The sequence below is a fragment of the Antedon mediterranea genome, chromosome 5 (genome assembly GCF_964355755.1).
Source record: "Antedon mediterranea chromosome 5, ecAntMedi1.1, whole genome shotgun sequence".
In the NCBI taxonomy this organism is placed as follows: domain Eukaryota; kingdom Metazoa; phylum Echinodermata; class Crinoidea; order Comatulida; family Antedonidae; genus Antedon; species Antedon mediterranea.
Genome location: NC_092674.1, coordinates 28,011,456 through 28,035,840, shown reverse-complemented (window position 1 = coordinate 28,035,840; position 24,385 = coordinate 28,011,456). Strand labels below are relative to the sequence as shown.

At 33.9% G+C, this 24,385-nt stretch overlaps 2 protein-coding genes across 5 annotated transcripts; both read right to left on the bottom strand.

Moving 5' to 3' along the window:
* Positions 1-786: 786 nt before the first annotated feature.
* LOC140050226 (lysosome membrane protein 2-like) lies at positions 787-13,179 on the bottom strand. 4 transcript variants are annotated; one of them, XM_072095326.1, is made up of 13 exons: positions 13,065-13,179; positions 11,743-11,919; positions 10,872-11,029; positions 9,594-9,738; positions 9,111-9,305; positions 7,697-7,838; positions 6,930-6,999; positions 6,637-6,818; positions 6,043-6,161; positions 5,499-5,572; positions 3,288-3,339; positions 2,560-2,739; positions 787-2,182 (listed from the first exon to the last, which is right to left on the bottom strand). In XM_072095326.1, exons 2-13 carry the CDS (start codon positions 11,854-11,856, stop codon positions 2,135-2,137), a joined length of 1,479 nt encoding a protein of 492 aa, XP_071951427.1. In that variant the 5' UTR covers positions 11,857-11,919; positions 13,065-13,179; the 3' UTR covers positions 787-2,134. The 4 variants fall into 4 exon arrangements, with proteins under 4 accessions (XP_071951427.1, XP_071951431.1, XP_071951429.1 ...); XM_072095330.1 differs by having other exon boundaries at positions 2,590-2,739; XM_072095328.1 differs by lacking the exon at positions 5,499-5,572 and adding an exon at positions 5,355-5,428.
* Positions 13,180-13,875: 696 nt separating this feature from the next.
* On the bottom strand, positions 13,876-24,119 carry LOC140049893 (platelet glycoprotein 4-like). Its single transcript, XM_072094845.1, has 13 exons — positions 24,036-24,119; positions 22,779-22,915; positions 21,967-22,124; positions 20,881-21,022; positions 20,158-20,358; positions 18,992-19,133; positions 18,475-18,550; positions 17,928-18,106; positions 17,060-17,178; positions 16,471-16,544; positions 16,286-16,337; positions 15,970-16,137; positions 13,876-14,350 (listed from the first exon to the last, which is right to left on the bottom strand). Exons 2-13 carry the CDS (start codon positions 22,890-22,892, stop codon positions 14,225-14,227), a joined length of 1,551 nt encoding a protein of 516 aa, XP_071950946.1. The 5' UTR covers positions 22,893-22,915; positions 24,036-24,119; the 3' UTR covers positions 13,876-14,224.
* Between the last annotated feature and the right edge of the window lie 266 nt (positions 24,120-24,385).

Sequence of the window (24,385 nt, the reverse complement as noted above, 5' to 3'; positions counted from 1 at the left end):
ATAAAATGATAAATTTCTCTTAGAAAATGTATACAGCAGTAATTACTTGTCAGAGAATATATGATGTATATTTAAAAAAAAAAAAGGTTTAATTACTGCAATTTGCTGAGATTTTATCAATGTATATGTTTCTTGCTAGCCGGCATAGTTTTCAAAATATGATTACGTCATTCCCTAGATAAATCGTTAAACAATCAATCCAGTACTTTTTTCATATGCTAAATTCAAATATTAGTTAATGATTGTTGTGCAACACCAACATATTTTCATCCCAGGTGAAAATTCACCATTCAAGCCCATAGACTGTGACAGATTTGTTTGGTTCAAACTTGTCTGGAATCTGACTTAATATTATTTAAAAGATAAATAGTTTAGCACATACGGCATTTCATACGTGTACTGCTTGTATTTCAGAAAAACTTCGAAAAGCCTCGAAATAACTACAGACTTGGGGCAAGTCTAGGTTCAGACAAACCCCACTTTTTTTAAAGTGACCCTTTGAAACTAGAGATCAGCAGTGAAAGTGCCAGTAAATATGCCTAGCTCATGACACTATTTCGGGCAATCTTACCTAACCAGCCTTTACTAGGCTAGGCCAAGAACAACACTTTCCTCAGTATTTGGCCCACTAGACCGCAGCGCTTACCCCCTGTAAAATCCTGAATTGGTGTTTACAAGTTAATATCATGTATCATATAAAAGCATATAATTATCAATTTGAAACAAAACAACAAATCATAAGAAATCTTATCACATTTTATTTTAGTAATTTAATACTATAGCATTTGAAAAACCTGTCTACAAAACACAAATAGCAAATTATTAATAGAACACACTACATATTAATACTCGATACACATACAAAAACCAAACAAAATGTAACGCATATTTTTATATTAGGTGTGAAAGCATAATTCAATTTCTTAGATCTTGGAAAATATCATGTAACTTTTATGCTGTATATGTGAATCAGGTATAAATTTGTTTTTCCCTAAAATACTGAAAGTAAAACAAAATTAAATAATATTATATTCTAAATAAATTATCAGAAATGCAAAAAAATAAAATACATTCTTTTTTTTTTTTACAATAATCCATAAATCCTAAAAGACATATTTCGTCTTTAAACTAATAAGAGTTGGGACCTTAAGGGAGAGTTTTTTGTGTGTATGTCTTAGAGAGACATTCTTGTTTTCTGGATTTGGAGAGCACACTATAACTAACCCTATCTTTTCTTCAAAATTAACTATGTATTTACATTTAGTGATTGAGGTATTTTAAGTAATATCACTACTATAAAACCAATGACATTTGACATGGAATCATTGTTGCACGACAATGCTTTTATATTGCAAAACAATACAATACAATACAGTTTTTGCCAAGTAATTGTTTCCAACCCAAAAATATACTTGACTTACGACAAGATACTAACAGTTACACAATTAGTGATGGTTGTCACATGATAAATAGAACACCGATTGCATGCAATGATTCTTATGTGTTTTTAATTGTTGTACATATTTAAAAGTAATTTTCTGAGTAGATTTATCCTACGAACTCTAGGCTCCTGTGTACTTATATGTATAATATAAAAAATAAGAAAGAAACACGTATCTGGGAACTACATTATGAAATCATCAAAATCTATTTTTCTCACATGACTGACATCTCCAGTCATCAACATGTGGAACCTAATCCAGTTTCATATTGTATAGAGCTCTTTCTACACTATCAAACTAGATTCAACAAAAATGTGTGATGTGCCCAAACATGGTAGTGATATTACATTATCATGTTCATATATGGGCACATCACATTTTGTTGTAAAATAAAGTTTTATAGTGTGGACAGAGCTTTACTCATTGTTGATCACGTGGATCATAATCCAGTTTCACATTGTGTAATGACAAAACAAGTGTAGAACATGCAAGATCACACCTTTTTGATCGGAGGAATATATTTGTTAGAACACCTTGAAATACAAATAAAGAATTATCCAAAATCTTTACTTTAACTAAAAATATCTGATAAAGCTATTAAATCATCAACTGAGTATCAGATGTTATTCTTTTTTTAAGTAATACTTTTAACCAATCAGATGGCTTTTTTTTTATTCAAATCATTCCCGTCATTACGTGGTACCGGCTAGCAAAGGTTTAGTTTCATCCGTGGTTTTCTCCTAAAAAAAAATTCAAACATTTTTATTTTAAATTGTGTGTTTCTTAAGCTCTGTCCACACTATCAAACTTTATGTGACAAAAAAAATGTGCCCATATATGGTCATGATAATGTCATATCACTACCATATTTAGGAATATCACTACCATATTTGTGCACATCACACTGTTTTCGTCAAACTAGTTTGATAGTGTACACAGAGCTTTACAAATCTGTGATGGATGATACTTTAAAATAAAATAATGCAAGAAAAATAACAAATTAAATATTAATTAAAATTAATGTTGTTTAAATAAATTTTGTTTAAAAACAGAAAGCAGATGTCATTAATGAAAAGGAAATGGCAAGAAAATAAACGAAAATGATGCAAATACGTACATTAATGTTTAATTTGAGTGGTGCAGTTACCTGTCGTCTTCGAATGAGCACGAAGATCATGACAATAACTAATAGAACTCCTATTGATAGAAGCCCATACTCAACTGCCGTGGCAGCCGTCTGGGGCGTCTGAACCTGATGTTTGAAATCGTGAACTACTTTATCAGTAGCTGATGCACTCTGAAACAAAACAAAGATATTTTCTTATCTCAGTATAATATACAGGATTCAAAATGAGGCTTGGTTAGTTCTTTTATTTTTGGTCATGAGAAAAAACAGCCAAAGTGGTAGAGCCAGTGGACGTATTCACCATTTAAAATACAGTTCCTTTAAATTCAATTCAATTCACATTTATTCACGTCCTGAAGACAAAAGTAACAAAAACAAAATGGCGAGCGATAATACAAGAAAATGGACGAAGGCAAATCCCAAAAAGATAAGAATCTTGTGATGGGATTGCCTTTACAAATTTAAATTAAGAGAAGAATAAATACTAAGTATTTAGCCTAATTTAATCAATATGTTTGGCATTTACAATAGATAAAAGAAGTTTCAAATTTTAAGGGTGTTTCCCTTGGCTAAGTGTGATTGGTGAATACACCCAAAAAATATTAATCAAGGAAATGCTAACCAATAATGTAGAGAATCGAAAAAATTGCTTTTAATGACAAATTTTCAAATTAAATAACCCATTAACTAAGTATAATATATTCATATAAAATATTTACCTCATTTAACCACAATATTGGAAAAAATGATTTTGGAAAGTCTTTCAAAAACCTAAAAAAGATAACAGAAAATCTTTAATACTGTTTGCATAAATAAAAGAATATTGTCCTTCACATGTTGTTACCAAAGATACATAGATAATAATTCAATCATTCAAAATAGCCAATTAACATCAAAGGAAATTAGAACTAACCTCATAACCCAAATTATTATTATTTTATTTTATCACCACAATCATGACCTTAGTAAACAAAATATGTAATGTTTGTGAATGTACAATGTTTATATGACAATTAACATGAGAATAAAACACTACATAGTGTAGTGAGGTAAATACCACAATATGTATATGTAAATATTAGCATAATAGTACTAAAGACTGTTACAGAATCTGTTACATTCTTCAGTATGACAATTCCAAATAATTAATTATGAACATTGCATGGACGCAGTGAACATATAGCATGGATGCAGTGAGTCTATTGTATTCTTTCAAGTTTAACACAATAACATTAACACTAGTTTGAAGGCTCGATATTAGAGCACTGATGGTACTGTTTAATACTTAAAATAACAAATTTAATAATTAAAATAACAAATTACAAACATAGATGAATTATGACTAAACTAAGACTAGGAATATTAGAACTAGTCACTAGAAAAAGATGGAATTGTATTAATAGAAATGAAAGAATATGCAAATTATGTTCTCTACAATTAATTGAAGATGAATATCACTTCAAATTAGTTTGTCCCTTTTATTCAGATATTAGAACTAAATATATGTTTTCATTTTATACAAATAACCCAACTAAATTAAAATATATTTATCATATGTCTACTACAAATACTGATCTCACTACTAAGCTTGGAAACTATTTATTTTTTAAAACATAATTTAAACATAAAACAGAATTCTTAAACGCACTCTAATGTTATTTGTATATTTGTTACATTATATATTATTTGGGCCAAAGGCCATATATAATAAATGTTTTCTTGTATTATTCCAAGAGAGAAGAGAGTTAGAGTACTAGTATAGACCAAAATGTTGTTTATCCAAAATGTTGTCTATCCTAAAATAGGATTGTAATTGTTCCAACTACTGTGGAGTAGCTCAGCGTCAGGGTAATTGGTCAGATTTTTGGCCCTACTCTTCTTCATAGTAGTTACAACAATTACAACCCTGTTAGTGCAGTACCCGCTGCTTACTTGGACTCGAATCTAACCCCTAGCCATCAGCGCAAGTCTAGAGGTATGAACGCCAGGCTAATGATTTGGAGGTCGTGGATTCGAGTCCCACTCGAGAATTACTTGCATACTTTTTCGCAAGTATTCTCAATGTACTTAGTATGAAGTAAAAATTACGTCAAAGTGGTCAAACCGTCTGACCAATTATCCTAAAATAATGATGATGTAAAATGTGTGAAACAATATATATATGTGAAAGTGAAAATAGGCATCAAACGCTTGAATCAAACTTTGGGTTCTCTGATATAATGATACCATAGCTATGTGGGTCTTTCATGGAATTTTAAAATCTGATTGGTTGGTATTTTTAACTCTGTTTTGTATCATAGAATAGGCTCTTGATAGTATGCATTTACAAATGAGATCTAGTTGGTCAATTTGATATACTACTTAAATACACTACCAAGCTTTATGCGACAAAAAAATGTGATGTGCCCATATATGGAAATGATGATGTCATATCACTACCATACTTAGGCATATCACCACCATACTTGGGCATATCACTACCATACTTGGGCATATTACTACCATACATGGGCATATCCCTATCATACTTGGGCATATCACTACCATATTGGGCATATCACTACCATATTAAGGCACATCATTTTTTTTGTCAAACTAGTTTGATAGTGTAGGCAGATTTAAGAGAAGAAATTCAAGGAAGAAATCATACCAGAAATATTAATTTTAAAGGAAAAAAATATATGTAAAGATTCTACAAAAATAAGTAAATGTAAGTAATTTGTTACGAAAGACAATATGAATGTTTTGAACCAGATGCATGAAAATGTTCTTCATGCAGAACTTACGAAATCTCTGGATAGGGTTTTGTATCAATATTAATTTGCACTCTTTTATCCACAAAAAAAGAGGCACCAGTTAGCTATAAAAAGAAACAAATTGAATTCAGAAACAAACCGAAATTATTATAACGGAAATGGTGATGAACTTACGCAATGTGTGGATATGGCTGAGTATGAATGTTAATTTGGATTCTTTTGTCGACAAATAATGATGCACCTGTCAGCTAAAGGGAAATGAAATGTAGGTTAGAAAATAAATTAAAACAATTATTAAATAAATTTTCAATATACAAGCACAGAAGAACCAAGCCACTTGTGTAAAGCTCTGTCTACACTATCAAACTAGTTTGACAAAAAAAGTGTGATGTGCCAAAAGATGGTAATGATATGACATCATTGTGTCCATATCTGGGCACATCAGAATTTGTTGCTACATAAAATTTGATAGTGTGGACAGAGCTTTAGAAGAAAGTTGTCATGCTAGTCTGAAACTTGGAGGTGGTTAACATGTTTGCTTACCAAACACAGGGTCATGGGTTCAAATCGTGCTTTCAATTCCAGGTGTCCATTCACACTATACACTTAGAATTAGCTTGGTGTAGTTTTAAAAACACAGGAACTTAAATTTAAATTTTGATCCAATTCAGTATCAAAATTGATCAAATTGTTGAAAAAGAAACATAGAAACCCTTACAGGTTCGGCATCAAAGAGAATCTGGTGTTCTTCCTTCGACGGATTCATTCCACCGACCATGTCATGAACCACTTGATCTGCATACAAGAAATGTGGAAGTGAAAAGACAACTGGTGCACCTGCAAAAAGAAAAGATGGTGATGACATTAGTACATAACATTAAAGATATGGCAGCAAAGGTGATGGACTTTATGAGATGCTGATAAGACAATCTCTACTCTTTAGATATATATTGCATTTAACTAATATGCTATTAATCTACTAGAACTACACAACAACATGACGCAAACTGAACAAAAATCCTAAAAAAGGATGCCATATATCGGTTTACTTATCTATATAAAAATAATAACCTCAAATATTTTAGGACCCCTGAATTAATTATTTCTGTGATAACAAACACAGATGTAGTGATGCATAACCGAGTTGTGGGCATGGCGGCGGCAAATTGGCATATCTAATTAGCTGATGTGACGCAGCAATACTTGATGGTCCCTCGTCATGAATGTTTTTTGAGAGGCGATTGTTTTGGAGTTAACTCTCTAGTATTTTAATACTATCTCTATGATCTCCACACAGTAACCTGTTACCTACCTTGTTGACATGAGCTGCCATTGAGTAAACCGCCAGGTAAGCAGTTAGCTATAGTAGGGGTACAAAAGCCAGCGTTATCTGGATTCATGGACACATTTGCATACAGCTCAGGTGGAACCACAAATCGATACAATTTGATATTCTGATATTTATATTCTTTATCGTAGATTAAGTATGCAGACCTGAAAGAAAGAATTTATTAATTTATTTTTGTTCATATTGTAATAAAGACTGCATAAAGGAAATATAAATCTATATAAAACTTAACACAATAATAGTTGTTAGTTTTTTACCTGCAAATATCTGATGAGAATAACCAGAGTTTTTGGTCTTTTTTCACAAAAGGAGGATTGAGGCTTCCATCTTTAAAAAAGAGAACAATTATAAATAAAAGAGATAGATACATAATCGAAGTCTTCTCAGATAATGACTATAAACCATAGGTCTAGTGTACACAAAATGCTCATGTGCACATAGTACGTCTTTCGAGATGAGTAGGGGGTTTACCCCGGTGTACTAGCTCACACATCTACTGTCGTGGAAAGATAAATTAATTGCTAGAATTGACAGCACTGACATGACATGACCACTAGGGAAGAAGCATGTAGTTGAAAAGTGTAACAAAAGTCCACAGCGCCATGAGCAATGATCTATATTAATCAAAAATATTAAATATTATTATTAAATATTAAAATACAAACAAACCAAATATATAACAATAATGAATGTTTATGAGTTAAATGAGGCAAATATTTTATTGAAAGACTCTATTTCAATAATGAAGCAAGAGTAAAGCCCTGTCCACACTATCAAACTTTATGTGACAAAAAAAGTGATGTGCCCATATATGGGCAGGATGATGTCCTATCACTACCATATTTGTACACGTCACACTATTTTTGTCATAGTTTGATAGTGTAGACTACTAGGCTTTAGAAAACGGGAAACCTGCATAGCATTCCAGTGGGAACCAACCAGGAATTTTACCAATTGTTAAAATCGTCATCCAACAATAGCCAGGACTGCTAACTTCCAATGTCTGGACTATTGTTAATCTCACCTGTTCCATTTAGCATATTTGCATATTCATCACTCCAAAAGTCTAAAGACGTTGACCCCTTATAAGTGAAAATCTTGTTCACTTTCTGTACGTCATCTTCTCCTGAATATATCACATATTCTCCATCATTTGTACCGTTTTTCTACAACAAAACAAAACTGTGAATTTCGCTACATGATGTTTTCTGTTTACAGATTTGTTACAAAAGACAAGTTTGGTCAGTAAGTACATAGAAGTGTTCACATTTTTCTATGGTTTTAGGATAAAGGTTTTGAAAAGTGAAAATGATCTTGTTAGGTGTACTATGAACTATCTTGTATGACCTTCAGATCTCTTCACAAAATGGGAGAAGATCCTATTTTAGTTTGATTATACGTTTTGTATTGTTTGTTGTATATATGGAATTTGTATTCTGAAATAAGTGATCAATCAATTATTAGAGAGGTTTCGCAATCTTACGAATACGATAACGAAAACGGATACGTCACGCACACGTATTCGTTTTCGTAAGCCACAAAAAAATCTGTTTCGCATGGCAACGAAATATTGAGGCGCGTCCAAAATATGACTGCAATAAATTTGAGCGAAGCGCAGGTACGTGTTGCTTGGTGCTTGGCTGCCTAGGCCTAGCGTAACATCAAAGCGAGTGAGGACTTTAAAAACTGCTATTTATCAAAATTGACTTGGCATTTTAGTAAATTACTTTAGTAAATTACTTTCAATAAATCTATAATTATATTATAATCATGAATCATTCCTGATTCAAATGCAAAATGTGCAAAATAGATCAAAAACTATACTCGTTTTGTAGTCAACACGAATACGCTTTACGAATATGAAATGGGGATCAGCTCAAAAGTTTCACAAATGTATGACATATCCGTTTTCGTTATCGTATTCGTAAGGTTGCGAAACCTCCCTACTATTCAATCTTTAAAGCATCAATGTGTAATATTACAACTAGTTTCATAATAACACACACTTTCATTTATCAAACAGAAACAATGATCACAAGTAAAGCTCTGTGTACACTATCAAACTAGTTTGACAAAAAAGAGGAATGTGCCCAAATATGGTAGTGATATGCTCAAACATAGTAGTGATATAATGTCATGTACTTGGCCACATCACAATTTTTTGTTAAATAAAGTTTGATTGTGTAGACAAGGCTTTAGTATGACCGTTCCTTTTGGACACACTATGAAGGTGGTACTTTCCCAAGTGAACAAGGAAATGATCTTTTAACACTACAGTCAGTATATTAAATAAAATAAAATAAAATAAAATTAGTATCTATGTGTTGGGTCAAGAAGTTGTTCTTTAATCAAATTCTACTGTATCAAAAAATAGCAATGTGAATAAAATGGAGCAGATCTCGACCAAGTTGGTCATTTTAAAATAACGGTATACTTACACCAGCATAGAAACCAAAATAGGGAGATGGCATCAGATTGAACTTAAAAGCAAATTCGAGTACTGGGTCTTTGTATCCCCACAGAATGTCATGAACGGACAACTCAAGAAACGTATCGTAACCAATACCACGTGCCATCAGGTCAATTAACATTTGCAAGAGGTCACTCTCGTATTGCAATAAATTCACTATTGTCTGAAAACAATTATACAGAATTTTAGGTTTTTTAAATATATTTAAATATTTTTTATTTTCATACGCATCCAACAGCGAGTAACTTGAATAAACTTTTTAACAATGTAATGTTAAAACTTGTATTTAATTTTAACAAATGTTAGGTTATTATTGTGCAATAGCCACTGATAAACTTGTATTAAAACAAAGCTGAAATCTGAGCTGAAGAATATCTTAATGTTATTTGCTCCTCCTCTGCTTACATTGTCTTTGTAGAAGCCTAAATGTATGACAAAAACTTTTTCTTACCATAAGTGGAATGTTTAAAGTTGTAAATTTGTCCTCTTGTGGATCTCCAACGGACATTTCTGGTACAAATACATATGTCTTCGGTGCTAAGTATGAAATTGTGTAGTTGTCATAAAATGTTATGTTTTCCTTCGGCCACATCTCCCTGTAAAATAATGTGGTAAAATTGGTTATCAAATTTACACATCAGGTTTAACTGGTATGTACAGTAGCCCACCTCTTTAAATATGAAAAAGGGAAAATTTTGGGATAGCTTTTACACCCAAAGATGACTCATAGTCCAGCAGTAAAATGGTTATTTTTTCCATAAAACCTTGAATTTTTTTCTACAGAATAGATTTGTATGTAAATATATGTTGCCTGAATCATACACAACACAAACAATTTTGCATACATTTTGGTACTACTTGAAGGAGAGGGGCGTATGAGGTGGTTTATATCAGAATCAGTATTAAGTTAATGTTATTCTTGTTGCTTGATATTATGATAGGGATTTCATGCATTGTCTACCTGCAATGTTTATTTAAACAGTAGTTATTGGTTTAATATTTGCCTGTGTATAGAGCTAATATTTTTGGTAACTACAATATTACCCAATAACATACTAACAAACAAGATACGTTTGACAAGTGTCAACAAACTTTACTGAACTTTAAACTAGAAATTAATTATATAGGAATTCCGGTATAAGGCTGTTATCATTTACAATACAGTATTAGAAGTAGTAGTTTGATCAATGCATAGGGAAGTAAAAGTAAGAATAATAGGCACACAGTTCTTTTCTAATAGTGCCTGTTAATGTTAAGTGTAATATGACATTTGACAAAGGCAACTATTAAAGATTTTATGAGGAAAAGATGCTTGTATAGAAATGTTAATTATGAATAAAAAAAAACTGGAAATCAACTGGTCTATTGTTCATGGTAGAAAAGAAAATATCAAAATATTAGTGATAAAGCTTGAATCCTTAAATTGGCGTATTGATAAGGCCTGAGGTTAAACCTTGGACAAAATTAGTCATTTTCTTGGTGAGTCATGTGCTTGCTTTTGGACGTGAAATAAAAAAAACAAATGATTTAACAATTTTTTTTGTGCAAAAAATGAGACCTGTGTATTGTACCACATTATTATTATTACAGTAAGGTCGTTTTTCTACCATAATATCAAATATCTAGGTATAAAAGGACATAAATTAAAAGTTTTAAACATTTGTTATTTATTTTTACTTTTATTTCGGCTACATACGTTATTATAGTTACAAAATCAAATATAACATACCTGTACGTATAAGGTCCTTTTTGAACAAAGTGAGGCTTTTCTCCTTCTAACACCTCCATGTGGTTTATACAATCCCACACCCAATACTGAGCGTAGACGGGTACTGGGGCATTGATCCAGTTATCATAACCAGTGGATCCATTCTTTAAAACAATTTGCTGTTAAGAAAGAATAACAAATGCTTAGAAGCCAACAACAGAAATTAACATTATATAAAATGATTCATGTGTTTATTAAAAAAATAAGAAATTAATAATTTACTAATTTGGTTAATGAACATATTTTATTAGAAATGAGCATAATGTAGTGTCATTCTAAGAATTTCTTTTTATAGTTGAAATTTTATTGAAGATTCTTGTTAGAAATTCATAATTAAGGTAAAAAAAAAATAACTATAAATAAAACCTTTTACAGTACATTTGCATAGCATCACTCTGTCTACACTATCAAACTAGTTTGACAAAAAAAGTTTGATGTGCCCAAATACTGTACAGTGACATGACATCATTGTGGGTACATCACATTTTTTGTCACATAATGTTTGAGGGTATAGATAGAGCTTTAGATGTTCAATTAGTTTAAATTCACCCCATTCAATTCAACTATATTATCCAACTTATGGCTGTTGTTCGCTTGGGCTATACAAAAAAAAATTCCTACAAAGACTCATCATTTTAACAGTAGCATAATTACGGCTATGAGCGCTAGGGGCCCCAGAGATTATGAGGGCCACTGAGAACTGCCCAGAGGGAAAAAAGGCATTAAAATATGTCGAAAAGGGCTAAAAAAAACACCTGAGGGTTCCTAAACCAGGGGCCTCAGGCCTCTGCGTTAAGCCACTGGTTTTTAAATCATATTTTTTACAACTTACATCGACTACCATGTTGTGGATAACTTTGTTGACAACAGGTATAAGCACCACACCTAACACACCAATGAGACATCCAAAGACCAGACAACCGATCACCTTTCCTGATCCTGCCATAATACAACCCAGCTACCACAAGCAGGACAGACTCTCTCGCAGTATAGATGTACCGTACAGTACCTAAAATACAACGTGTAAACAAGTTTAATTTCCATTCACTATCTATCAGTTTCATTTTGTAACGTAAAGCTCTGTCAACACTATCAAACTTTATGTGACAGAAAAATGTGATGTGCTACCTACAATATTTGCAAACATCACACTTTTTTTGTCAAAACTAGTTTGATAGTGCGGACAGAGCTAAAGAAGAATCGTCAGATAATACTGTTTATAATTAAAGTAGGTCTTTAGTAATACCAAAAATGATGAAGAATTGAAGAGAGCTTTTAATCATACGAACGAATAGATAATGATAATGTCAGTAATTGTGTATTAAGTTTACCATTAAAATAATATTGCAATATTTATACAGACTTATATGGCACATTGAACAAAGGGGGTTTTTACTGTCGGTTTGTCAACGCTATGTTTGGATTCATTCATGCTGTCTGCCCATATTTTCTCAATAAACATATTTTTAAATGTACTGTACTATCAAATATTTGCTCATAAAATGTTACTTGCTTAGGTTTTCCAATATCTTAATTTGGATAAAATACAATTGGTATTACATATTAAATCATTAGATAATATTAAGGTTTGAACTAAGCCTATTAATGTGTGGGTCCAGGGCAAAATGTATCATGCCACCTTGCCATAAAACTAAACACCAACAGCAGTATGCATGTGCCTAGAGTCACTGTCTAGTCTATACATTTTTATTTCTTTTTTTTCAAAACATTTTTTTTAATTTTATTTTTAATAATAATTTTAAAGAAAAATAAAAAGCAATGTAACTTTACACTTCTAAATTCACGTCACGGAAAAACACCAGCCCTGATACATCTATTCAATTGGACCTAGCTAGGCCTATCAACTCACTTATTTATTAATACAACAATCTGCCTGTTGCCAGATGGTGCTGCATGGATGTGCAGTGCACCTTTCTCGACCTTGTGATAACGTATCTCTGAACAGATCCTACTACGTCTACCTAGGCTATGCCTAGCGCCTCTACTACAAGAAGGCCTACCTACTACTACTAGGCCTGCATAGCTAGGCCTCTATTTTCCAGGCCGCCTAACTAGCTACTGATAGGCCTACACTCAATTTGGAATTACTATTGTAAGGCAATACTATTTAAATAAATGAATCAACTAGCTTACCTCTTAATGAGTTGCAAGATATGAGAAAAAAATTACAGATGTGGCACGTACGTTAAGTTACAGAGTAGCAAAGTTATGTAACACGAACTTTTTATAGTACGCCAGTTCACTTTTTACGCATGACTAGCGAAAAATCACGTGAGGGGTTCATTTGAAAATCACATGACCAAAACAATGAGACACGCCCACTTCTTATAGCATGCAGGGAATCTGCTGTAAAATACAGTACTGTACATTACAGTACCGTAGGCTTTATAATGAATGTGGTAAAAGAAAATGTATCTTAGATTCTTAGATGAGGGTGTCATCTTGCCTTATAAGTCATATGATAGCTATTACTTTTCCATTTTGTAAGCAAGACAGAACTCAAGACCTGATGTTTGCGATCAGGCCAATTTTCTTTTATCTCAGAAATATCACAGTAAAGTATTGACTCACATCATTTTATCATTTATTTTGATTCTCAAATTATTAAACAAAATACAAACATAAATTATTAATTGAAAAATTATACAATATAAAATGCATGGTACAATAAACCAGCATAATTATTACAAAATATAGGCCATGGTAATAATATAGTAGCAAAATATTTTATGGATACTACACGTTTCGGACGGCATTATGGAAAAATCGGACTAGGCCTGTAAATAACCCTGGGGTTTTAGTCTCTCTGCTGTCAATGTAGGTATTCCGTATAGGCAAACTCTCAATAATAGAACTAGGCCTTATTCCGATGCTTAATTTTTTTGTTTGTTATATATTCATCTCTTTACAATAATAACTTTCTTAACAATGTTTTATAGGCCTATTTAACATCGTATAATATACATGCATAACGCTAATCAAACAAGAAAAACAATAATTTTAAAATGTCTCTATATACAATAAAAGAAATAAAAAGTAGGCCTGGGCATAGGTACTACTGTACTTAGACTATTGTAGACCTTTATTTCATGACATAAAAGGATCCAAACTCATATCGTAATTTTTTTTCTCGCCTAGGTTAATATTAATCAGAAATAAGTGCAATTACTTTACATTAATTTTAATCTTCCCTGATATTAATGGACAAATGGAATGGGGCTGCATTTCGGAATTGAATCAAATAAAGACGTGTTTGGTCCAAAACTGTTCGTTCGTAAGAAATAGTAGACATGTTATAGGGTAGTCTGTGGTTTGTCATTAACAATATCTGTAAAATCATTTTCAAGGGGAGTTTGACTTGTAAAACGTTCCAATTGCGGTTTTTCGTGAACTTCTTTCATGTTGGTTGGTTTATGCTTCTGAAAATCATAAATAAAACCAGAGTAAAATCTCAAATAATTAAATATGTATTGTCCCCCCACAAAAAAACATGAAAAATGAAGATTAATAAAATCAGACTATGATAGGCATAGTTATTCACTTCTGTAAAAAAAAGTTTAACACATTTTTATTTCACTTATAAAAAGACAAAACAAAAAAAACCCGGTTAATTTTAACCAAAAACCGTTGTCTAAGAGACATGTTTTCAGCTAAAATAAAAAAATATAAATAAAATATTAATAATAATATCAAACATTTATAAAGCGCTCTTCCGGAGTTTCCCAGCGCAATATGAAATGAAAGGAATAACTATTCATTGAAATAGGTGTTTGTTTAAAACCCAAGTTTTAACACTGTAGTATTTAAAACAAACGATCAACAAACATTGTTTTTACAGTAAACATGAAAACACTAAATGTTTGAATATGTAAATTGTAAACAAATTGGCACAAAATATTATTTACAATTGACAGCAATGAAAATGAAATTTACCTATCACATGATGAAGAATGAAAGGAAAGTAGCACAACATAATTTAGAATAAAAACCAATCGATATTATTAATACAGCACATCGCGCTGACGTAAGCGCGAGTGACAGGAAAATTGACCAACCACAAGAGGACAGTTAGGATAATCTATCACTTTGTGATTGGTCAATTAATTACTAAAGCTTGGTTACCACTAGCGACGTAACGTAACGCAACCTACGCAACGTAAGAAAATGCCCTTCCAATAATTGTATTTGCCCCCGCCTGCGTGAAATCAAACCTGCGATTTTTGCAGCACTGTTGGTCCACTTGTGATTACGCAATACAGCACGTCGCTGCGTTGCGTTCTATAGTGGAAACCACGCTTAAGTGGGAACCATCTTTGGGCAAACATATTTTACCAACCACACATTATAGTATAGGTGAAAATACTAAATAAAACCATTACGGTACTCCATTAAGAGCACAGTTTAGGACTATTTATTTAGGACTATTTTTGGGTGGTAAAAGACAAAGAGGCCTTTACTTGTTAAAAAAAAATCAACAGTGATACACAACTATACAACTTTACTAACAATCAATTTTCTTACATTACAGTTCCAACCTGAAGAAAGCCATACAAAATAAAAAAGCATAATTATTTAATTGTGGATATGGACATGGAGTTTATTAGTGCAAGGCAAACTATAACAGCAAGATGCTGAGCTACGGGGATCAAAGCGTTTATCTGTGGCTGCGACACGGTCAGTTCCACGTCCCTTACATACCGCGCGCCACGGAGATGTACACACAGTACTGTTGTATTTGTAGCAGCCAGGCATAAGATCAAAGGACTAGTTCGAGTTATAATCTTGGCAAAGATTCTGTTGTAAGATTGCTTTAATCAGTGGAATGGAATTTTAGACCTATAGGCCTACGTCGAGTGATAATGAAAGCGTTGGCTGGAAATATAGGTTTAATCCTAGAATGCAATTCCAAATAAAAAGAGATAGATATCGTGAAAAAGTTTTTAAACGTTTATAAAACGTGTAATTAGAGAGTCAATAGTGTACCCAGTGCTCAGTGCTGTATCAAACATTTTTCCGGAATATTCCGTATGTTGCTTACCTTTGGGTTTTTGCGTTCACGGTAATCTTTGTATACAGTGATTAGGGTCCCAAATAAGAGACCACATCCAATGACAAGTATAGTGATAAACAGGGCTAGAGCAAAGTTTAATGGTAGCAGAACGGACGTCTTGTAGTATTTGACGAATTCATCATCTAAATCACAACTCTGAAAAAAAATGTATTATATCCATCAGAAATAAATCTTTAAAATATATTGAAACTTTCTTAGCCTACCGAAGCGTGGGTTTCTACCCCCTAATTCCGGCATTAGTCCGGTATCCGGTAGCGTACACTGCGAAAGTGCTTTATCTTACCTCGTTCAGCCAGACAACTGGAAGATACGTCTCTTTTAGATATTGTGTTTCTCTGTAAAAAAAAAAATATATTAATATATACTTGATGATGATGAAAAATCGTAATAAAACGAAACTTATAAGTGTACAGTACATTCATGACAAATTAACTTGTTTTATGGAGAGCATAATTAAATTAGACTTACTTTAAATGATCATATTTTTCCACTTTGAAGTTCAGTTGAGCTCGAACTTGAATTATCATTGTAGCTCCGGTTAACTTTAGGTGAAAGAAAAACAATATTTGAAATTAACACATTTTTATTTTTTATAAACACAGACCAACGTCAAACATGAACTATGCTAAGCAAGTCGTTAACCAATCAGATAGTGCCATTACATTATATTACAAGAAGATTTAGAATAATATAAGCTATGGTTTTTTTTTTTTGAATGGATGGTTAAACAGTAAAATAATCGGAGTAAAACCTGTTTTGCACGAGGTGAATCTATTCTCGTGGAATCAACATTCGTGAACTCTGATTGGTTGCGCATTTTTCCCATGACAGAAAATATATAGAGATATGAATATCGCATAAACAAACGCTTTCGATTTGTGTGAATAAACACGTAAACAAGTTCTGTCTACACTATCAAAACTTTATGTGAAAAAAATGTGATGTGGCCATATATGGACATGACGATGTCATATCACTACCATATTTGGGCATATCACTACCATATTTGGGCATATCACACTTCTTTGACCAGTTTTTTAATAAATGCTCTACTCACTGGATCTTTATCAAGGTATACTCTGTGTTCCTCTTCGTTTGGGTTCATACCGCTAACATTGACCGTCAGTTCCTTGTCACCGTATAAAAAATGTGGCAAAGAACCAAACAGTGGTGCTCCTACGGTGGAAATAATTAAGGAAATATTTTTGCACATATGGCGTTTCATACGTCGACTGGTGGACCAACATAAAAAGGACAATAAACACAGACTTGGAGCAAGTTTACACAATACGTTGCCCTATCATCATTAATAATTATACTATAATATACGCTACGACGTATTGACGCAAAGTGCTGTATTGCGTAATCACAAGTGGGAACCGACGACGCAATAGTGCTGTAAACGCAGGTTTGATTTCACGCAGGCGGGGGCAAACACAGTTATTGGAAGGGCATTTTGTTACGTAAAGCGTGGTTCCCACTAGCGACGCAACGCAAGGACGTAACGCAACGCAAGTGAATTGACCAATCACAAGCGATGGCTTATTCGCTTGTGATTGCTAACTGTCTATAACTTCGCTTGTCATTGGTCAACACGCTTACGTTGGTTTATGTCCTTGCGTTACGTTCTAGTGGGAACCAAGCTTTACGTATGTTGCGTTACGTTGCGTCGCTAGTGGGAACCAAGCTTCACGACAATAAAGTTTTATCGTATCTTATCTTAAGCCTTGTCTACACTATCCAACTTTATGTGTGAAAAAATGTGCCCATGGTAGTGCTATGTTTAAATATGGTTGTGATATGACATCATCATGTCCATGGGCACATCATGTCCACGGGCACATCACATTATTTTGTCACATAAAGTTTGAAAGTGTAGACAAGGCTTTATATTTAAAAATTTAAAAACCAATATTTGTACGAACCATAGTTGCAAACAGTGAGGTTAATGAGTCCAGAGGGCGGGCAGTTACCAGCAATGTCACAGAAATCAGCATTGTCGGGGTTAATGCTAGGGTGTGCTAATAAATACTCTGTCACATTGTAACGGTAGAATAAAATCCCATCTCTCTTATACTTAGATTCATAATCAAGATGAGCGGCTCTAAAACAGAAAACAAATTTAGCCAATTTACAGACGGACGGTAACGGTAAGCGGAAAACCGCGTAGCTTTTCCCACATAGAATCTGTATCTATCTTGAGCGGAAACCGCCCGTCCGCTTCGCGTGTAAATGGTCATAAAGAATAACATAGATTCTATATATTATTACCATTGCCGCTCGTCTGTGTAAATTGGCCTTAACGCGGTACTGTAAAATTCAGCACGTGGTAGTACGGTTCTTAAAATCCCAGTATAATCTACCCATAATATATAGAGTATGTAACACATGATGATTGTCCGATAACCCGATATCGTTGTAAAAGAACCAGAATTTGAACATTTAACCAAACGTGAAATAAAATAAACTTGCCTGCAGATTATTCCAACATAGATGTATACTCGGTTGTCCTTTTCAGCATCGAGTTCAGGATGCATAAACGTTCCATCTAATACCAAATAAAAGCAACAATAGTAACAACAGGGTCTAAAAATTGTTTTCTTGTACTACATAGTTGAACCCGTCCTCGTTTCAAACACCAGTAAAACAGAGAATATTATAAGATAACTTTCTCGTGAAACGACGGCGCGGGAATACATGTTTTATGCCACATAACATTTCGTTGGTTTCTAAATGGTCCTTAAGCGTGGTTCCCACTAGCGACGCAACGCAAGGACGTAACGCAACGCAAGTGAATTGACCAATCACAAGCGATGGATTATTCGCTTGTGATTGCTAACTGTCGCTTGTCATTGGTTAAAACGCTTGCGTTGCGTTTACGTCCTTGCGTTCCGTTCTAGTGGGAACCAAGCTTTAATAGGAGTTTTGAAATACACGCGTATACAAGCCATAGTTTAAAACTTGTGTTCGTTGCCTTGGCTATCCTTACCTGAACCATTTATCATATTCGCATAATCCGTCCTCCAGTAATCTAGCGAACTCTTCCCATTTACATTGTCAATGATGTTCAACTTTGCTATATCATCTCCTCCTGTGTTAACTGTCCAGACGCTGTCACTTGTCATATTCGACTAAAACGAAAAAAAAATAATCGTAATTCCTATAAATTTCCCACATAGAATCTGTATCTATCCTGAGGAGCGGAAACCGCCCACCAACCGCCTGTCCGCTTCACGTTTTGTATGGTCATAAGAGATAACATAAATTCTATATTTTTTGTTTTCCGTTTACCGCTTAAAGCGTGGTTCCTACTAGCGACGCAACGCAAGGACGTAACGCAACGCAAGTGAATTGACCAATCACAAGCGATGGCTTATTCGCTTGTGATTGCTAAAGCGTGCAGGTTCCCACTAGAACGTAACGCAAGGACGTAAACGCAACGCAAGCGTTTTAACCAATAGCAAGCGAAGTTATAGACAGTTAGCAATCATAAGCGAATAAGCCATCGCTTGTGATTGGTCAATTCACTTGCGTTGCGTTACGTCCTTGCGTTGCGTCGCTAGTGGGAACCACGCTTAACCAATGACAAGCGAAGTTATAGACAGTTAAGCTTGGATCCCACTAGAACGTAACGCAAGGACGTAAACGCAACGCAAGCGTTTTAACCAATGACAAGCGAAGTTATAGACAGTTAGCAATCACAAGCGAATAAGCCATCGCTTGTGATTGGTCAATTCACTTGCGTTGCGTTACGTCCTTGTGTTGCGTCGCTAGTGTTATTCGCTTGTAATTGCTAACTGTCTATAACTTCGCTTGTCATTGGTTAAAACGCTTGCGTTGCGTTTACGTCCTTGCGTTACGTTCTAGTGGGAACCAAGCTTACGCGTGGTTCCTACGACGTATTGACGCAAAGTGATGTATTGCGTAATCACGAGTGAGAACCCAACCGCAACAGTGCTGATTTCACGCAGGCGGGGGAAAACACAATTATTGGAAGGGCATTTTCTTACGTTGCGTAGGTTGCGTTACGTTGCGTCGCTAGTGGGAACCACGCTTAACCGCTACCGCTCGTATGTATTGGCATGGCCTTTACGAGATTCTGCACAGTTGGAAGATGATGATGAGTTAAAAGTAAATAAAAATACATATACTAACCCCTATGAAGACTCCAAACTTGGTTGGTAATGACACGTTAGTTAGATCATTAATATATTTCAAATAAGGATCTTCATAACCCCACATGAACCCATCGACAGACACTGTCATCAAGATTTTGGCATCAGAGAGAAGATGCAGCGCCTGATGAACTCGGTCATCTGTAGAGTTACCGAAGCTTCTGGCTAGAGCTGCTGCTGTCTGAAATGAGAATTGAAAAATGTTCCTCTATTTTCGGATAAAGTATACAGTAGAAGCCCTATTTAGGAACACCTTCACTTTCAACCTCACATTGAAACATTTCCATCTCACAATATTATGTTCAGGGATTGACCGTATAGTGTTAAAACATAAATGATTATCTTTCCCATAGTTACTTTCACAGGAAAGTGTCCCTTAATAGGGATATACCATGAATAGGGATTGATCGTAATGTTAAAACATAATTATTATCTCTCTCATAGTTCGACATCGTAGGAAAGTGTCCCTTAATAGGGTCCCCTTTACTTGTGTTGCGTTCAATTGAGAACCACACATAAGGCCATTTTACACAGCAGACGAGCAGTAACGGGGAGCAGTAACGGGGAGCGGTAACGAAGAGCGGTAAAAGTAATCGGAAACCGCGTAAGTTGTCCCACGTAGAATATGTAGGCATATCTATTATCTTTTATCGCTCGTCGTCAGTGTAAATTGGCCTTTAATCGTATTGTTTCAAATACTCACAAATGCAACTACGTTGACTGTAGTGAACACTTCAGAGGAAGGACCAACTGACATATCATCCACGTACACATATCCCGTCGGAGATGTATAGCTGACGGTATAATTATCATTCTCCACGAGGTTCTCTTTAAACATTATTAATCTAATAAAGGAAACAAAGTGTGAAATAATAGCTTCTTTCGGTATACTATTAAATATTGTAAATGTAATTGTAAATTGTGAAAAAACAACTTTTTCAGAAATGTTAAAAAAAACACCAATATTATTATAATGACGTCATCTGTAAATTGGTATAGAACAATTCAGGAATAAAGGCTCTGAAAATCGAGGCGATAGAAAAGGGTATATAACATACACGGATTATCTGTCTAAACATTGTTATTAATGATCCGTTAATTGGTATTAGTCTAAAGTTCACTCTTTACGTATACTAATGCACTTGAAGGTATAGTTAGGCCTACTTTAATAGAACATTAGTTTCAACCTTTAAGACTGGACTTAAGCACCTTCGTGTATGGGTTTGATTTTAGTTAAGTGCATTTTGATCAATTGTATTTCATTGCCATAATACGGGTGGAATTCACCAAAGGCCTAAAGCAGTAGCAGTTACAATTTTATGACAATTTGTCGCGATTGATAGAAGTTGTTTCATGAGACCAGAAGAGTGTAATTTCAATCTTCGCTGATGAAACACTATACTGAGAATCCATTGGAATGACGAGCGATAGAGTGATTTTCCACACCCCATTTCCTTAATATATAATCTGAATTTTCCTTTATCACAATATAGTATAATCAAATTTTGTTTAATTGTTCTTCGTTGACCTTATAATTAACATTACTACATACCGTATAGTCATATAAACACAACAGGCAAAGAACATTGAGCACTTTTAGAGGATATGTGCGCTATATAAATTATTATTATTATTATTATAAACCGCCCGTTTGTAATGTGTAATTAATATAATAAATTAATTTAAAAAGATAAAAAGATGTGGAAATATTTAAGAATGAGAAACACAACCGATATTCGAACCCAAACCTGCCGTTGGATCAGTCAATATCAATAAAACGCACATTTACCTGTAAGTATATGGGCCCCGTTGCTCCAAGTGTGGCTTCTCGCCATTCAGGAAATGCTCTGGATTGGTCAAGTTCCATACCCATATTTGGAAATAAACAGGTATAGGAGTGAAGATGAAACTTTCCCAACCCGAAGTTCCCTCTGTTAGTTCCAGTTCCTACGAGGAAAGAAAAAGAGAATAAGAAAACACAATTCTAGAATATGAAGATAAAGTGTAAAAGTCTCTTCAACGGAAACTCAAATCGGTCGCCTGCTTGCGTAGCTTGTTCTTTAGTTTAAAGCGTCGTCCCCACTAGAACGCAACGCAACGTAACGCAGCGACGTATCGACGCAAGGTGCTGTATTGCGTAATCACAAGTGGGAACCGACTACAGAACAGTGCTGTAATGAGTCGCAGGTTTGATTTCACGCAGGCGGAGGCAAACACAATTATCGGAAGGGCATTTTCTTACGTTGCGTAGGTTGCGTTACGTTGCGTCGCTAGTGGGAACCACGCTTAACAATGAACCAACAACATTTAAACATGTATTAGTTTCTATTAATGGTAAAAACAATACAATAAAAAAGTGGTAATATATATAATAAGACAATACAAAAATACCATTAATAGAGGATCTTGCAAGGGAAAAAATAAATAAATGCAATAGATTATGTGTTAATTTTCAAAGTAGCAGTGGCTCAAATAATATATAGATACGATAACAAAATTCGTGTAAAATTATTCAAAGAGATATATTAAGTCATTTTTGGTGGTGGTGAATGTCTGTCGAATGTTATTTTGACTTTCTTTAAATAAATGTTACTACCTTACCTTAGCCAAGATTTTGCTAACTCCGGGTCCAAGAAGAGGCAACAAAATGGTTCCAAGAATTGTCAGACAAACTCCCATAATGCCACAGCACCACAGACAATTTGATCTATTCATGATTGTTCCGGTAAAAATAAAATCTGGAAAAAAAAATTCGTTTATATTCGAATGATTCGTCAATATTTTCTCAATACATTGGTGGTACAGTAAATCGTCATCGTCGTCGTCGTCAACGTCATCATCCTCATCATAATATTATTATTATTATTATTATCATATTTTGCAGAACAGACATTTGAGTATTAGTCGCACATGATAGATAAATAGATAAAAAAGAGGATGGAGTAGGCCTAATGCAATAATGTAGAGACTGTTGAGAGAGACACAAACCTTACACATCTAACATCCCCAATACCGTACGCCTACCCTACCTTAAGTGTTGAAATGTAGCCTACATACATTGCATAACATGTCACATAAGATTAAACAAGTTATAAATGATGAGTGTGCACAGAAACGCTTGATTCCATGGTAAACATACTGTTACCGTGTTTAAACAAAGACTTAATAATTAATACAACACTCCTTACACTCACTTATGGAAACAGGTTTTAATATCCTTTAATACGTTATCATCTGTTTATTTCACAGTTACTAAGACAATGTAAAGTTGTAGCCCAGACTTCGTCTAAAATGCGTTTGTAATATATCATACACATATAATTAGTATGATGTAATGATTAATATTAAAGCGTGGTTCCCACTAGCGACGCAACACAAGGACGTAACGCAACGCAAGTGAATTGACCAATCACAAGCGATGGCTTATTCGCTTGTTATTGCTAACTGTCTATAACTTCGCTTGTCATAGGTTAAAACGCTTGCGTTGCGTTTACGTCCTTGCGTTACGTTCTAGTGGGAACCAAGCTTAACATTATAATCAACATAGTGTATATTTTTATTGTAACAAAACACAGCAATTCAGCCTTTGCCTGCAAATGTATTCAATTGTTTTTGTCTATATAAATAAAGATACCAAGATAGGCCTATATAATGGCTGTCGTAACATTTAAACTCTAGATTTTTCATTAATATTACGTACCTCCCGAGGGTATTTAGGTGCAATCAGGAAAGAATGATAATTTAATTCTTTCTTGGTGTAATACATTAAACGTTAAAGTAACCTCGAAATTAAAAGTTATAATTTAAAAGGATACATGTCAATTTAAAGCACGCGAAAATGTGAACATACTTACTCACAGGCTGTTTTAAGTGTATCCGAATTAGCAGCACTTGTGCAAAATACAACAGGAATTTATCCTACATTACATTAATACAATTCCAATAAAGTCTACAAGAAATGTTGCGATTCTTTTGTTGGTTGAATTATTTATTAAAACGCTTTTGGTATAGAACGATTAAAAACAATACAATCAGTGAATTCGAGTCATACGAGGTGTACAATGATAGGTTAGTATCCAAAGACAGTCTGAAGGTCAGCTCTACGCTGTCATTATCAACGCAGTAATATCTATCTTATCAACTAGGAAAATATATATTTATCTACAGCTACAATTTGGGAGCTAGTGTAATCATTTGAACGATTCATC